The sequence below is a fragment of the Scyliorhinus torazame genome, chromosome 1, assembly GCF_047496885.1.
Source record: "Scyliorhinus torazame isolate Kashiwa2021f chromosome 1, sScyTor2.1, whole genome shotgun sequence".
In the NCBI taxonomy this organism is placed as follows: Eukaryota; Metazoa; Chordata; class Chondrichthyes; order Carcharhiniformes; family Scyliorhinidae; genus Scyliorhinus; species Scyliorhinus torazame.
In genome coordinates, this window is record NC_092707.1 from 289,359,424 (window position 1) to 289,376,927 (window position 17,504).

Consider the following 17,504-nt stretch of genomic DNA (forward strand, 5'->3'; position numbering starts at 1 on the left):
CCTGAGAACCGAGCAACGGCCATTGTTCCTCTGACTGAGTGGGCGCCCGAAGCTAAGTATAGGCTTTAGTAATAGTGGTAGTTTAGTTTGTAGAGTTTATGCACGAGTAGATTTGACTGTGTGTAAATAAATGAGCATTGCTTTTGAACTTACTTACTAACTGGTGTGTCGTGTCTTTGATCAGTATTCGGTTCTGAGCCTTGTGGCGGTGTCGAAAGATACCTGGCGACTCTTGAGCAAACGTGATTAAATAGAGCCAAATTAAGTGCCAACGAAAAGTTAGCAACAAGTAGTGCAGTCGAAACTGCACACTCCTCCTGTCCTGGTCATAACAGTTAATGGAAGAGGATGGTGTAGTGAACCATGTCAAAGGCTGCAGTGAGGTTCTGAGGATTTACGGATCTGGTGCACTGGAGTGATTATCTGACTATGTCATTTCTGATTTCAAATAAGCATAGTTTCAGTGGTATGGTAGGGGTGGAAACACATTAGTGAAAAAATAGGCACAGATTACGGAGGTGATAACAAATTCAAGGACACTGGAGTTGAAAGGGAGATTGGAGATGGGTCAATAGTTTGCAAGCACATTGGGGTGAAAGTTGGGTTTTTAAAGAGGGGCGACATTTGAAAAGGAGTGGGACAGTATCCATGGAGAAGTCACCATTTGCAGTATCAGCTAGTGTGGATGTCAAGAAAGGTGTTGTAAGGTCCGTGGGAATAGACTTGAGAGTGAGAAGTGAATTTCATGGACAAGATGAGCTTGGAGGAGATAGGAGGGAAAATGGCAGAGAAACTTGGTTTGATAACTAGTGAGTTAGTTGAATTACTAATTCAAATAGGAGTAAGTCACATTAAATTGCTACCCAGTCAAAAGAGAGATGAGAATGATTGCATGGACTCTAAAACGTTACTGAAACAATAAACAGAGCTAAATAGCCAACATTACTACTTTTGTGGCCTTATGTCTTAGATCACATATAATTAAGATGTGGAGATGCCGGCGTTGGACTGGGGTGAGCACAGTACGAAGTCTTACAACACCAGGTTAAAGTCCAACAGGTTTGTTTCGATGTCACTAGCTATCACTGTCACTGTACATATAATTAAGGCAGAGGTACCACAAAGGTTTGAAGTTAATTATATTATGGTCACGAAGTAAAACAATTTGAGGTATTCAGAAGGTTTTTTTTAATAAACTACCAAAAGCACAAAGTTAATGCTATTTATTTTTTGTTTCTGAGCACTGCTGTTCAGCACGAGTCATATCATTGATTTTATCATCAAATGGAATTCATATCTTCTGTCCATCGTTGAGTTTTCACACACATGATAAACCTTTGATTGGGACTGCCAAGTTTCAGTGTGGCACCAAAGCAGGGTTTTACAATAAAAATTTCAAGTGGCAGCAAGAAACAGCTTTACTTAAAAAATGCACTATTTTATTCAGATATTTGCTCTCCTGCACATGCTACAGTGAAATAAAATCTTCTACCTTCTCCATCAGCATCATCATCTAGGTCTCCAAATGGATTTGATCCATGAGTTTCGAGCCCACTAAATGGGTCGAGTCTTGTGATAGGGGGTTCCTCCTCCTCTTCCAGAAAGTTGAGTTTATTTATAAGTTCTGCAAAAGATATTATATAATTTCATTCCACCATTTTTGCATGTGGATTTCTGGTGGCAAAACAAAAAAAGTCTATTCTTATGGGTGAAACTGTGATGAACAGAGATCAATGTAAAGCATCAATTAAAAAATAATAATTTGGTCTCATGCAAGTTAATTCAAAATGGAATCCACTACAAATGTTTTAATTTAACTAAGTAGATGGGTGGAACTGTGACACTGAGTTTTGTAGCAGTGACAAAATAGGAGAGAGAGTTTCCAGTTTTGCACTCCGCTCACACACAGCTTTTCAACATGATGAAAAGCTGCATTATGCAGGTAGGTGATGAGCAGAGGCAAGGCAAGGATTCTAGTATGTGGTCTAACTGATAGCTCAAGGGCTGGCATGGACAAAGCATCTGGGAGCAAGTGACTTGTGTCTTGGAGGCAGGAATGTGTTACATGGCAAGATAAATGATGGGGATAATTCTCCAGAAAATAAATTCAACAGTACAATAAATAAACATTTCACTGTAAATACCAGCATTAACCTTTTTATCTTCAATTACATTTTAATGTAATTCATTCAATTAAGACTCTGTAGATACTGGACCAGTATAATAAGAGATACACTTGTATCTTGGGTAGAAATGATTCATACCCTGCACAATCACAATACCACAAACTTAATATGAAAATTATCAGGTCAGTTTTTTAAAATCATTAAATGACTTATCCTTTTGGTTCTTCAGTCAAACATTTTCAAATTGAACAACTATATTATAGCAACATCAGTTAGTCAACCTAGAATCAGAGGCACCTTCCTCTTTATGAGGCTCTTGAATCAGGGCCATGTGACCTTCTGCACCAAACTGAACCACAGAGTGTCTACTCTGAATTCTCTCACCACCAGACATGCCTGTTTACAATGCCATAGTTTAGTTGTGGTAGCTATTACAATCAGCACCGTGACAAATAAAATATTTCATAATCAGTAGCAGAAAGGTACGAAAGCTAGCATGCACAGTGGAAAATCTGCTCCACTGAAGAAAAACTACTGCTTTTTTTCTTCATTCATTATAATCCACAAGTCATGGAGGTTTGTGGACGCATTGGAGTTGCATTAAAGTCTCAAAAAAAAAATTGTGGGTTGAGTATGTCAGCTACCTCAGCACGAAAATTCAAGTCAAAATAAGACAATACAATGCAGTTATCCTGCAAGTTTGTCTTGTGCAGAAAAGCCCAAGTGGCAAATCTTGACCGGGGATTGTGTTGAGCTAATACAGAAGCAGTGGCTTTGTGAGTTTGATTTCTCATTTCCATAGGGAAGAGCGGATATCTGTCCATAAAGTCACAGACATCCATATTTTCACCATCACATCAATATTCTACAGAAATGCAATAACATCTTTGGTATTATGAAGTTCTGACACTATTCTGACTAATAATTCACAATATAAACAGTAGATCATTTTCAGAGGTGAGTGCCATATAGAGCAGGGGAACTCAACAATCAAAGCCAAGAACTAATAGTCCCTTAGCAGAAATCAGAGCGAAGCATAGGTTTCTGTAATTCCCACTACACCATGGAATCCACAGGACCCAACAGTTTCAGAGAAAATTATCATAAAAGATCAGCTTTTGAGGAGAAAATATTGTGCACCATTCCACCTTTAATAAACATAGATAACAAGAATCGTAATATTTCAAAGTTATTCGATGTGCTGGTGGAATAAATTAAACAAATGGTTTCTGTGTAAAACCAGCTGATCTCAAAGCATTAAGAAAGAATGCCACGAGTAAATATTTGGCCATCAAAGCTCCTTATTCTAGAAAGCGTGCAAAATAGTCCCTAGAATATTCAAAGAATCTATTCTACCCCATCAGAGGTAAAGTTCTGGAAGACTACTCCCTAATCCCCAGTGGTAATCAAGCAAAACTCCAGTCTATGTTCACAGTTTATTCAATCTATGGTAGTTACTTCTCTTTGTATGACACTCCTATACCTGCCCAACAGCATCAGAAACTGGAAGGTTAGATCTTCACTGGCTGCACACTCTCAAAACTTCAACAAAAGCAAAATACCACCGATGCTCAAAATCTGCAATCCTGTTCCAGATGTTTATTTATACTTAAGTCCATGCCTCCACCCTATCACTGTAACTCAGTAACCCCACCTAACCTCTTGGACATTAAGGGGCAATTTAGCACGGCCAATCCACCTAACCAGCACACTTTGGACTGTGGGAAGAATCTGGAGCACATGGAGAAAACCCACTCAGACACGGAGTGAAAGTGCAAACTCCACACAGACAGTCACCCGAGGCCGGAATTGAACCCGGAGCTGTGAAAGTACATTAATTTTGAATTCTATACCTCTGAGCATAATCAAAGTTAAACACTTAGTACAACATTGGTGTATCCCAATCCAGAAACTGCTACAACCTCAGCATCTGCATATTATCCCATTGTGTTATAAATATGTACTGAGCACCAGTGGATTGAAACTCACCATGCTTGGTCAATGCAAGATCCTCAGGAACAGGATAGGAAGGAAACCTTTCTCCCAGCCAAATGGGTTTGAAACAATGCAAGCTTGAGGTGAGCAAGGACCATATACCAACTATAGTTTTCAATCATCTGCCAAACTCAAAAGTACAGACTTTGAAGCTTTAATCTGGTCCAATCAATAGTCAATCATTTAATTCAATTAAAAAATACCAGAGCTTGCAAGGTTTCTGAAACAAAATAGTCTTGGATCACCCAAAGTGCATCAGGGTCATTGGATTCTTCAAGATCAGCCTAATCTGTCAGTTTTAGGAACTCTGAAAATCAGCAGGGAGTTAGTGAGATTGACCATCACCATTACTAATATACTTTAGTGACGGTCTCTAGCCACACCAGTTGGAACATCTGGAGCCGGACTGGCTTGCTTATGTTCTTAATTTTAGCCAGTTGGCATGGCAACGGATTGGTAATGTTGTCAGAAGCTGCCAGCCTAGAACTTGCCTAATCATGAATTCTAATCCAAAGGGAGAAATAATAATGCACGAGACAGGTCAGCCACAATATAACAGCCGCAACTGAACTTCACCCTGTGAATATCCTATTTCTCCAGGAGAATGTTTTGGATTTTATTCTGAAGGAATACACTGGAAAAACCGGGCGAACAAGACAACGGTGATTGTCAACAGGATACCAACCACAGCACTGCACCTGACCTAGCCCTGCACATTCTGGCAATCTGGGGTAATGATGGAAAAGTTAAGTAAACTAGCACAGAATGTGGCATTTCATAAAATCAGTACCAAATAAGGGCCACTTGGCTCATAGTGTCCTGTGCCAGTTAGGACAAACTACTTTAGTCTCACTGCTCAGTCCTTTATTTTATTCAAATATTTATCCATTTTCCTTTGAAAAAATTCCTGTCTTCTAGTTTGGGAATGCATTTTCCTGTTCCAACAACGATGGTGGTGTGGGGGGGGGGGGGCTTGGTCAGCATCAACCCCTCACGACGAGCATCACAAACAGAATACAGGGCCAGTAGTGTGTGTGTGGGGGGGGGGGGGGGGGGGGGGGGGGGGGGGCGGGGCAACTGACCCGAGGCCTCGTAAATCTGCCAGGATCTTGAAGAGTGTTCACTGGTCCTGTCAAGGCTTTGGCCTTTCAGAACAACAAGGATGCTGTTATTATCCTACAGTTCTTCAATAATCCTGGACTTTACTCCCTTGGATGATTATGTTGTTGATTATTTGTTGCTGACTTTTCTGGGTGTGCGAGGTGTGAGCACGAGTCACCCATTCTAGCAAAAGCTACATTGAGTTGATTATGTAAAATGGCGATTCTTCTTCTCTTCAGTGATGGGGTCTCCCCAGATGTGCCTGGCATAACCTTTTTTAATGTTAATGGGAGTGAATCACTGCTCTGAGTGTGACTGGTGAGGTACTGACTGTCTGGGGTGTAGATCTTAGGGTGTGCTGGAGGTCTTGGGGTAATGATTCCGGTGTGTCAGAATGTGCTGGGCTAGGTCAGGTACAGTGCTGTGGTTGCCCCCCTGGATTTTGGGATGTCTCTTCTCAAAAGCACTTATTAGGGAAACCTTGAGAGGCTGAGTTTTGCTTCTTCTGTGCAGTGGGGCCTGGGGTGGAGCAGAGTCCCTGTACTTTGGTTAATATCCTGTTGCTCCCCTAATAATTGGGACGCTTTCTTATTTGAATGAGCAGCTTGTTCTCTTCTTCATCAATGGGGTGATGGATGCGTGCCCATGGTGAGGTCCTGATCCTGTGTTATCCTGTAAACCACTCTTGGTAGTTCTAGTTCTTCTTCCTTTTATAATTTTCTTGGGAGGTGTTTGACAGCACTGATTATATTCCAAACATGTTGCTGCTGGTCCTCTCTGTATAAATGCATGAATGATTCTGGGTCTGAGACTGGGGTTATGCTGTGTTGTACGATATTTATGTAACACCCTTTTAGATCTGGGGTTCTCATGTAGTTTTGTTGTATGTTTCCTTCTTTTAAGGGTGTATATGAAGAATCCATCATTGGTTCCTGTGTGGATGCAAATGGGTCTAGTATCTGAGGATAAGAGGTTGCAGTGTGTCACTGGTGCCTCTGGAGTTGATGGAGATAGATATTGGTGCACACCCGAGGCATCAAGTTATATCTAATGATTGTATAGAGCTCGTTATACTGCCCTGTTCTCCAACCCCACCCCCCCTCCCCCCCACCCCCGATATATTCATGTCTGATGAGCCTTTTTCTTTGCTTGCTGTGCTGCATCATTCTTGTGGTTTACGGTGGAGTCAAAATGTAAAACGTAAATAAATATACTTTTAGAAAATTTTACCGTTCCAATTAGTACCAATTCATTTTTTCCACTGTTTTATCTTGCCTAAACCATTCATACTTTTGAGTAACTATCAAATGTCCTCTTAATCATCCATTCCAATATAAAAGATCCAGTTTTTTCTGGTAGTCTTTTCTTAACATGAAATACTCACATTGTGGTTTAATATTAATGGATCTCTTCAAGACCCTACACAAGGCATTGACATATTTTTGAAAATACATGCACAAATCTAAGCACAATATTTTAATTACTACATTATTGAGGCCCTGCATCATAATTTAGCGGGTTTACAATTTTATTTCCATCAGAAGCATGTACTGATCTATTGACGGAACAAAGACTCAAACAGTAATGATGCCATTTCCATACTTGTTTTTTCCAATGTTACTTGAATATGGAACTGAATTATCAATTGATGGCAGCCCATACGAACAAAAATGGCAGAAAACTCAGCAGGTCAGACAGCATGTGTGGAGAGAAACAGAGTTACCTTTCAGGTCAATGACCTTTCAGTACAGTCGGTCTGCAGTCAGTATCTGCATCAATATGGTTGAAACTTCTGCTCAGTCCGGAACTAATATGTGGGATAGTCCATATGTAACTCCGCTGATTAAGCAAATTATTTGGAGTGGGGGTGAACGTGGGCGCAAGGTTTGGAAAGGGAAATGCTATTTCTTTCTCCCTTTATTTAAACTTGCTTCAAGTCCTAGAGCTTGATCACACTTAGTTTTCACCAAGGACCACATATGTTTCAACCCTGATGGTAGCAATTATTTCTTTATCTCAGTCTGGTTCAGTAGTCAATAAAACGTGACATATTAGGATGCTGAATCATATTCATGATCATTGAGAATTCCCAATCACAGATTTGTTGTGCGAAGTCCAATTCAGAGGTCAGACATTTTTTGTTGCCAGCTAAGCCCCGCACACTTTGAAAAAGCTCCAAGGTGAAGTAATAAATGAAGAAGGGGGGAGATAAAACCCAAAAAAAACCAGCAAAATTCTCAGCAGCAGGAAAATGTGACATAAGGCAGCTGTAGAATCTCCTTGTGCTTAGTCTCTTGAAATCAGGGCACATGCAGCAAAGTCGCACTCAAGTGCGAGGCATTGAAGGTAACATATGCGCTTGCCTGAAATGAAAAGGCAATTCAATGCAAAACTTAAAAAACCTGGCACATATATAAATATTTTACAGTGCTGGTAGGAGAATATCACATGATTTCATATGAAAAGGTCAAAGTGATAAGTTTTCCTGTAATCAATCCCAATTGATTAATGTGATAATTGCAATTGGCTAACCTATCCATGATATGCAAACTATAACAAAGAAAAACAGGTTGTTCAAGAAACTGTACTTTTTGATTATGACAATATGGTGTACTTCAAATTAAAGATATACCATTTATACCAATGTAGAATAAAATCCCACATGCAGCACTCTATCACAAGAAGGTATAGGAAAGAGTATTTTATACAGATACTGCTGTACACAGACAGTAAACAAAAAAGTATAACGCATGCTGCTCAAAATTACAAAATAGCATATCAGCAGATGCAAGAAAATAACATAGGCAAAGGCAGGATGGTTGAAGTGACAGAACATTACAGCTCATCAACTACAGCACAGAAGCAGAGCAAGAGAGAAAGGAAGAAAGCTTGTAGACCTTCAGAAGAACTGGTTGATTTAGCTGCAGGCTTATTTGCTTGTTTTAGGCAGTCATCTTGTTCTTCATCTAAGCTGCTCAGAGCATTCAACTGGTTTACTATCTCTGTAAACAGAAGCCAGTTGAAATAATAAGGAGGTCAGGAATTTCTGCAACAAGCAACAGAGGCAAAATCCCGAAAGACATTTCTTATCAGATTCAAGTTATTCCTCATTTGCAATTCCCATAGGAGTTTGACGTTTTTCAAATTGTACAGTTGGTGAGCATTTTTCCCCAGTTACATGAAAAATGAACCAGAGACTTTGTTCTTTTGCCTACTTCCAAATACAGTTGCCAGAGTTGTCTTCTACTTATGTGATATGATTAAAGCTGTTACAGTTGTGTTTTAGCATTACCACATTGAAAACAGATGGGGCTAAAAGCATTAAACTTGAGGATTACATGTTTGTAATAGTTTTATAAGATTCTTACATTTATTCGAGCATTAGCGTGAGGATTAGCTTTTCAATCTTCAAGAAAATACAATGTTTTGCTATTATTGGCATTTGATACAGTAATGCAGAAGACAGTGCATTTTAATAAAACCAACAAAGAAACTGTAATCTTCAAAATTGTTGCACTGTTGTTGTTATGAAGGATGCATCCACAGTCTTCCATCGAGTTCCTGACCTTCGTTTCCTAGTGTTGAGAGCTACAGGTCAAAGATTCAAGTGGGATAAGATTTTAAACCAAAGGTGTCACTTTGGGAAGCTCTGAATGCCTTTCAGCAGCGAGTGTCAGAGCAGCGTAACTTGAGGTCTGAAATTATGTCATTCTTTTGTTGCATTCTTTAAAATAAAATGGCAGCTGTCTCTTGAGCAATAAAGAAATCTGTCAAAGACTCAGTACTACTCCTTTAAAATAAATTCCTCGCTACATCAAGGACAGTTATCTAAAGCCCCAAATGCTCAATTCTTGGCATCATCTCCAAATGCCAATCAAGTGGTTTCTATAGAGTTTTTATCTTGGAGCTATCTAACAAGCTGGCATCAAAATCTGATCTCATTATATGTGGGCATTACTGGCAAGGTCAGCATGTGTTGCCTTCTTGAACCACTGCAGCTCAAATGGTGTAGATATACCCAGAGTGCTGTTCGGGAGGGAGTTTCAGGATTTTAACACAGCCACAGTAAAGGAATAGTAACATATTTCCAAGTTAAGGTGGTATGTGTCACCTGCAGGAGAACTTGCACGTTGTAGAGTTCCCATGTGCTTGAGCCTTTGCTCTTTGCGATTTTGAAAGGTTCTATGGGAGAAGGCTTGGTGAGTTTCTGTAGTACAAAAATGGTGCACATTACTGCACTGTGTACCAGCGGTGGAGAATGTTTATGGTAGTCAATGGGTGTTGAACAAATGGGCTGTTTTACAGACATATAAACATATGAATTAGGAGTAGTAGGCCATTATATAGCTTCTTGCGTGTTGTTGGAGCTGCACTCATTCAGGCAAGCAGGAAGTATTCCATCACACTCCTGACTTCTGCCTTGAAGATGGTGGACAGGTTTTGGGCACTCTAAGAGGTGAATTACTCACTGCAGAATTCCCAGCACCTGATCCACTCTTGTAGCCATAGGAGGTCAACAATACCTCCAAAATGTTGATGCTAGAGTATTGAAGGTTGGTAATGCTCAAATGTTATGGGGACATTGCAAGACGGATATTACAGAGAGGTGCAAAAATCATTGAGTACTTAAACTGGGGAACTTTAATTATCCAAATATAGACTGGGATAGTACTGGTGTCAAGGGCAGAGAGGGTCAAGAGTCCCTGAGGTGTTAAATACATATTTTGCATCTGTCTTTATCAAGGAAGGGTGTGCTGGCCATGGTATTCAGACACCGACGGGTTTTAATTTGAAAAAGAGGTGGTTTTCAATAGCTTATCTGTACTTTGATTTGATAAGACACCAGGATCAGATAAAATGCACCCAAGGCTGCGGAGGGAAATGAGAGTGGAAATTGCAGAGGCACTGGCCACAATTGTTCAGTCTTCCTTAGACTCAGGGGTAGTGTCAGAGGACAGGAGAATTGTAAAAGCTACATCCTTGTTCAAAAAAGGACGCAAGTATATGCCCAGCAACACAGGCCAGTCAGTTTAACTTCAGTTGGGGCAGCATGGTGGCGCAGTGGGTTAGCCTTGCTGCCTCACGACGCCGAGGTCCAGGTTCAATCCTGGCTCTGGGGTCACTGTTCATGTGGAATTTGCACATTCTCCCCGTGTTTGCGTGGGTTTCGCCCCCACAACCCAAAGATGAGCAGGGTAGGTGGATTGGCCACACTAAATTGCCCCTTAATTGGAAAAAACGAATTAGGCATTCTAAATTTATATTTAAAAAAAGTTTAACTTCAATTGTGGGGAAACCTCCAGAAATAATAGTTTGCAACAAAGTTAATAGTCACGAGGACAAATGTGGGATAATTAAGGAAAGCTAGCTTGGATTTCTTAAGGGCAAATCTCCTTTAACTACTTTGCTGTAGTTTTATTGCAAAGGTAACAGAGAGGAGTGACAAGGGCAATGCTGTTAATGGGTTGCACATCTACTTCCAAAAGGTGTTTGATAGGGTGCCATTCAACAGACTTGTGAACAAATTCCAAAAGGGTCCCCTGCCACACCGAGGCACAGGGTGGAGAAGCTAACCACCACCCCAACAAGACCCGCCAGCGGGCAATTAGCAAGGCGAAGACAAAGGACTTCTGCCCCGCACCCACCTGCAGCTCCGGCTGGTCTGACAACGTGAATATGACTTCTAGGGGACTGGGGGCTCCACATCCACATTCAGAACCCCCGAAAAGCTGCTGAAAATCGTCCTCCAAACCTTTCTAGCTTCGGGCAGACCTAAAACATATGTATATGGTTCGTAGGGCCCCTCCCACATTGCTCACAGACATCCTCCAATCCCCTTGAACAGCCGGCTCATCCTAGACTTTGAAAGGTGCGCTCTTTACGCTACCTTCAGCTCTATCAGCTCCAGCCTCGCACACGACGTTGAGGCGTTTATCCTCCGCAGCACCTCCCACCACAATCTCTCCTTCAGCGCCGCACCCAGCTCTCCCCCACTTTGTCTTATCCCCTGTATGGACACCCCATCATCCTCCAAAATCCTCCTGTAAATCGCCGAGATGACCCCCTCCTCCCGCCCACTGAGAGCACCACCTCCAACAACAAGGAGGAAGGCGCTATTGGGGAAGACCTTCCTTGCAAAGTCTGCACCTGCATATACCTGAAACTTTCATCAGCTCAGCTCGTCCAAGCTCGCAAACCGTCCCTCCCAGAAACAGATCATTCATCTCTTAAATCCCCTTTTCTTCCCATCCCGGAACCTCACATCCATCTTCCCCGGATCAAACCGAAGATTCCCCCAAATCGGGAATGCCCCCAACCTAAAATGCTGCCTCAACTGCCTTCAGATCTTCAGCCTGGGCCACCCACCACTGGGCTCACCGAGTACTCCGCTGGGCCATTGGCAGTGGCACCGTTGTTAGCGCCCGCAATCCCGACCCCCTACATGAGCCCGCCTCCATTCTCATCCACAAAGCCCCCACCTCCCTATTCCATCCCTGAACTTTCTCTGCAATCGCTGCCCAATACTTCAAGTCGGGAGGCATAGAGGCATAGCCCCCCCCCCCCCCCCCCCCCCCCCCCCCCCCGCCATCCCCTCTGCAGTATCACCTTCATTATCCTCGCCACCTTCCCCCACACAGACAAACGAGGGGATCCCAACCCCCTAATAATTACCTTGGGCAAAAAGACGGGTGGGCACTGAAACAGAAACAAAAATCGCGGTAAAATCTTCATTTTTACTGCCTGTACCCAGGCCGCCATCAACAGAGGAAGATTGTCCCACCTCAACAAGCCGGCCATCACCCAGCGCACCATGCTAGTGAAATTGAACTTCTGGTGGCCTGCCCAGTCCCGGGCAACTTCTCCGTATCTAATGCCACCACCACCTCCGTCTCACTTCCCTCAGCCGGAGAAAGCACCGCATTCAACAGCCTCCTCACATTCGATGACAACTGCCAGCCCTTTCCGAAACCTGTTTGATTCTCCCCAATCACCCTCGGAAGACCCTCCAACATTAACGACAGCACCCCCTTTGCCAGCCTCCCCTCCACTCCATCTTGTCTCGCACCCAAACTATCTCCCGTGCTGCGGTCTCCCTCTGGAGCTGACCTTCTCCTGTGCTCATCTACAGCCCCCCTCGCCGTTCCCAACTGACTCACTGTATTCCCCATGGATAGTAGATCAAATCTTGGCGCACGGTGGTACAGTGGCTAGCACTGCTGCATCACAGCTCCAGGGTTCAAAACCCAGCCTCGGGTGACTGTCTGTGTGGGGTTTGCACTTTCTCCCCGTGTCTGCGTGGGTTTCCTCCAGGTGCTCCGGTTTGCTCCCATAGTCCAAAGATGTGCAGGGTCGGTGGATTGTCCATGCTAAATTGCCCCCTTAGTGTCCAAAGATTATGATGTGGAGATGCCGGCATTGGACTGGGGTGGGCACAGTAAGAGGCCTTACAACACCAGGTTAAAGTCCAACAGGTTTGTTTGGAATCACTAGCTTTCGGAGCGCAGCTTCTTTATCAGGTGTTGTAAGACTTCTTACTGTCCAAAAGGTTAGGTGGAGTTACTGGGTTACGGGGAAAGGATGTGGGCTTAAGTGGGGTGCTCTTTCGAAAGGCCGGTGCAGACCAGATGGACCAAATGGCCTCATTCTGCACTGTAAATTCTACGATTCTATGAAGCTTGCTTGCAACTCCTTTCTCTTTGCCAGGATCCCAGGGTCCGAGTCCCCCACGTAACTTCCATTCACCTCCAAAATCTCTTCTATGAACCGTTGCCATTCTTCCCCCTCCTCCCTATCCACCTTGGCCTTCAACGAGATCATCTATCGCCTCACCACTGCCTTCAGAGCCTCCCAAACCACTGATGGCGATACCTACCCCGTGCAAATTGAACCGCACATACCCCCCAATCACCTTTCCCATCTTGTCACAGAAGCTCTGATCCGCCAATAACCCCACATCCTTCCTCCACCCCGGCTTCTGGGCTGCCCCTTTTCTCCAATACCACATCCACCCAATCAGGAGCATGATCCAAAATCGCAATTGCCGAATACTCTGCCCTGTCAAAACCGGGGTTGAAAACGAATACTCGGGTGTCAAAATCTCCATGGGTCAACCCCTCCAGCTCCCTCATGAGCCTGGCGAATTCCCCCCCCCCCGGACAGGGGTCAGTGAGCGCAGCTGGTCCCCCCCCCATGGGGGTCAGTGAGCGCAGCTGGTACTTGTCTACCCTCGTCTACCCTTGGCTACAGCACTGTGATCCAAACCCTTCCCCCACTATCAACTCATGCGTATACAGATCTAGAATGGCAGCCAGCGTTCGTCATGAACCCTGCATCATCCCAATTGGGGGCATATACGCTCATCAATGACGCCAACCTCCCTCCAACCCACCCATTACAGTCATGTATCTGCCCTCCTGATCTGCCACCACCTTCTCCACCTGGAACCTCACCCGCTTAGCCACCAACCCACCAAAATCGCCACCACCCGAGCCCTACTATCAAACTCCAAATGAAACACCTGGTTCACCCAGCCTTTCTAACAAACCACCTGCATTTTCTCTGTTCCTCACCATATTAAACACAACATAGAATCATTGAATCTACAGGGCAGAAGGAGGCCATGCAGCCCATTGAGTCTGCACCGGCCCTTGGAAAGAGCACCCTACTCAAGCCCAAGCCTCCACCCTATCCCCGTAACCGCACTTAACCTTTTTGGACACGAAGAGCAATTTAGCACGGCCAATCCACCTAACCCGCACATCTTTGGACTGTGGTAGGAAACCGGAGCACCCAGAGGAAACCCACACAGACACTGGGAGAACTTGCAGACTCCAGGCAGACAGTCACCCAAGCCAGGAATCGAACCTGGAACTCAGGAGCTGTGAAGCAATTGCGCTAACATGGTTAAAAGACGACCTGCATCCAGACCTCTGCAATGCTGCATTGAAACCAGAGCCTGCAAAGTGCACGAGCTTGCCAAGGTGTCACTTCCCTGAGATGCCTTTGAGATACCTTGTTTGTGGCTTGCAAAATGAGAATGCTGAAAGTAGGAACTTTGTGAGCATCTCAATTCAGGTCATAGAATCATCATAGAATTTACAGTGCAGAAGGAGGCCATTCGGCCCCATCGAGTCTGCACCGGCTCTTGGAAAGAGCACCCTACCCAAGGTCAACACCGCCACCCTATCCCCATAAACCAGTAATCCCACCCAACACTAAGGGCAATTTTGGACACTAAGGGGCAATTTATCATGGCCAATCCACCTAACCTGCACATCTTTGGACTGTGGGAGGAAACCGGAGCACCCGGAGGAAACCCACGCACACACGGGGAGGATGTGCAGACTCCGCACAGACAGTGACCCAAGCCAGAATCGAACCTGGGACCCTGGAGCTGTGAAGCAATTGTGCTATCCACAAGGCTACCGTGCTGCCCCAAGAGTCATTGTTGGACTCTTAACTGCTAGTAGAAAGGAGAGATTTTCATCCCTTCAGATTCTAACCTAGGTCCCAGATGTAAAAGTTCCATCCTAATCTTTAACACTGTTTAATCACTATGCATTGAATTTATGGGATATCTTTGGTTGGCACATTTATAATGGTTTCACAGATAACCACTCTGAGAGAATGGCCAGTTGAAATCACAATACATCCATAAGTAATGGAATGATATACTTGGTCGTTGCAATGCTGTCCTGTTATCTATATCTATCTACAAGAATTCAGTTGTTGTTTGGCTTTTAAATGGAGTTTAATCCATTTTGTAAAAGTGCAGCCTGCACCAAAAAGGACACCACCTCATCTGCTTGTTAATAATACGGGGAAACATATTTCTCTAAGAGATTCCTGCATAGATCAATTAAGGCTATATTTCAACGCCCAATATTGCTTTCCTTTAAGAACGTTGTACCTCAGATGCAGACCCAAAGCTCATTTTCTGATTGAGACCACAATGCCAGGCAGCACTGAAATCTCTGGAAATATAATGCCACAAAAGGTCACAGTATTCCAAATGTAATCTCACAATATTTTATAAAATAAAACCGATGTTACCCCTGCAGACATTCACTATGGATATCGTTAAAAGTACAAGAAAAGAGTCTGGTTCATCGCACCCGTTCCACCCACCAATCATATATAACCTATCCTGTTATAGAATCTACATAACCCATTTAATCTTCCAAGGAAACATGGTGCAGGACTTCTTCCTATCTCCAAGTGTAAATCAAGCATGATTTCAGCACATTCATTAACCTTCCAAAAACAACTATTTCATACAGCACCCTCAATAGGAAAACACCCAGTCTTACCCTTGTGTCTCATTCACCCTTGTATAGTTCTTACCATCACCCCCCCCCCCCCCCACACCCCCAACCACCAGTGTGACATCTTATGGTCTCAGCAGTCCAACAAACTACCATCTTTAACTTCGTTATTAACATTTTCAATCCCATTTCTAACATCACATGCATTCACAGGCAGACAGACATCAGGCCTTGTGATCCATGTTGCTGCATAAGGCACCATCAAAAAGAAAGATTATTGTCTCCCGATCTAGTGGCTCATTAGTCTGCAGAGAAACATTAGGGGAAATAATGACCCAAAATGCAACTCCAAGAGATGAGGAAATTTGAACTAGTCAAATGAGACTTTGTGGATAGACTATTGCTGACAACTGAAGAATGCCAGTTCAACCCCTCTCTCAATGCTGCTTCAGCCTCTACCACTGGAGAAATGTAGATTACTGTTAAAAATGGCTCACGCAACAGGTTAACTTGTTAAAATCTACTTGCATTTACAAATTACAAATTTAAGTCTGATGGGCTTCTGTGCTTCTGTGGGGCAAACAGTTCCAAAAGGTCCCTGAAAACATTAAGACCAAGAAAGCAGAAAGGTATAAGCAAGGGCCTAACTGTTTTTTAAAAAGGGACAAGAACATCTGCCAACTTTTAATATCTATGATTTGAATGATTCTATTATTAGTGGACCAAAAGGGGAGAGGCTGTGTTTTCGTGAGCTCCGGCTCTGCGCATCTTTTAACCCGTCTTTTCACCCTTGTGCACATTTTGTAATTGTCGTTTCTTGGTCTACTTAGTTTGCACTATGTCCCGAGAATTGTTGGCCGACATTTCTGCATGATAGAGCCAAGTTAGAATGTTTAAATCCTTGCTTATTCTTGGCGGCTGAAAGGTCTCCGGGTGGGGCCCTGCCTTTAGTGGCGCTGTTACTATTGAGCGGGCTCCCACCCTATCTGTGCTGTGTGCATCGACAGATGGTGGCTGCCAACAAAGATACTGTTTTTGTTGAAAGTCTGGGCTCTGCGGTACAGGTCATTAGGGCCCAGTTCTAAGAGTTCTGGAGTGTTCTTATGGAGGCGCACAAGGAGTTTGCTGCAGTGGATAGAGCACGGTTCCTAGTGGGAGCCCACCTGAATTCAATGCAGCACATTTAATCTGGTCTTTGAGGCCTGGGGTCAGTTTGGCCTTCGAACTACTGGTCCTGTTGTCCTGTTCCAGATGTTGATTGTAAGGGGCTGGAGGTGACCGAGTTGGTCGAGTCAATGCCTCTGGTGAGATGGCATGGTGGCAGTCTTGTTTTGATCGCTGGAATCCTTGAGAGATCCTGAGGAGTGGGCATTGATCGTGATCCTGCCTCATCCTGGATTTTTGCCAGTGAAGTCTTTATCCCAAGATCTGCCCGGCATCTCCGTTGTTAGCCTGGACATTGCTCCTTGTTGATCATATTGCTGTCTGCTTCATGTCGTCAATTTTTTTCTTTTTACAGGGAAGTGAATAATGTGGGCGGGATGGCCTGAATCATTGCTTATCCTGATTTAACAAGTTAATATCAAAAAGTTGAATTCGGAAAGCAAGAGGATTTGTTTCCGCGGATGGAAAACCCCTCCCTTCAGCCCCATTGCTCCGGCACATTTTGGACAAACCACAGGACAGGATATTTGGTGTCATTAAAGTACGAAAGCAGGTTCCAGACATGGATATTTTTGGAACCCCCCCCCCGAAAGCGCCCCAGTGAATGCAGTTCAGGTCTCACAGACAAATATCGAAGATTTAGTGCAGGCCCAGAAGCAAGATAGTAATCTCAGGGAGATTTTAAAAGGAAACTTTCCAGCCCGATACGATAGGTTTAAAAATGCACTGACCACACACAATGGTGTGGTCCTAAAAGACACCCTTTATGTGGTTCCTGAACAGGACAGGAATCCGCTTATTTGTTTGTTCCATGATAGTCATGGGCATCAGGGAATTGACCCCATTACAGCCC

General features: G+C 43.7%; 1 protein-coding gene across 5 annotated transcripts in view; it reads right to left on the reverse strand.

The window, feature by feature from the left end:
* Positions 1-17,504, reverse strand: part of ehbp1 (EH domain binding protein 1) — a 569,586-nt gene that overhangs the window by 369,519 nt on the left and 182,563 nt on the right. For 2 of the 5 annotated variants that reach the window (XM_072507216.1, XM_072507208.1), the window contains exons 8-9: positions 8,120-8,224; positions 1,493-1,624 (exon numbers count right to left, since the gene is read on the reverse strand). The exons of 1 other annotated variant lie outside the window; for it this stretch is intronic. In XM_072507216.1, coding sequence (XP_072363317.1) covers positions 1,493-1,624; positions 8,120-8,224 — 237 coding nt within the window. The remainder of the gene's footprint in view (positions 1-1,492; positions 1,625-8,119; positions 8,225-17,504) is intronic. 2 more of the 5 variants (XM_072507228.1, XM_072507225.1) reach the window with 1 other exon arrangement.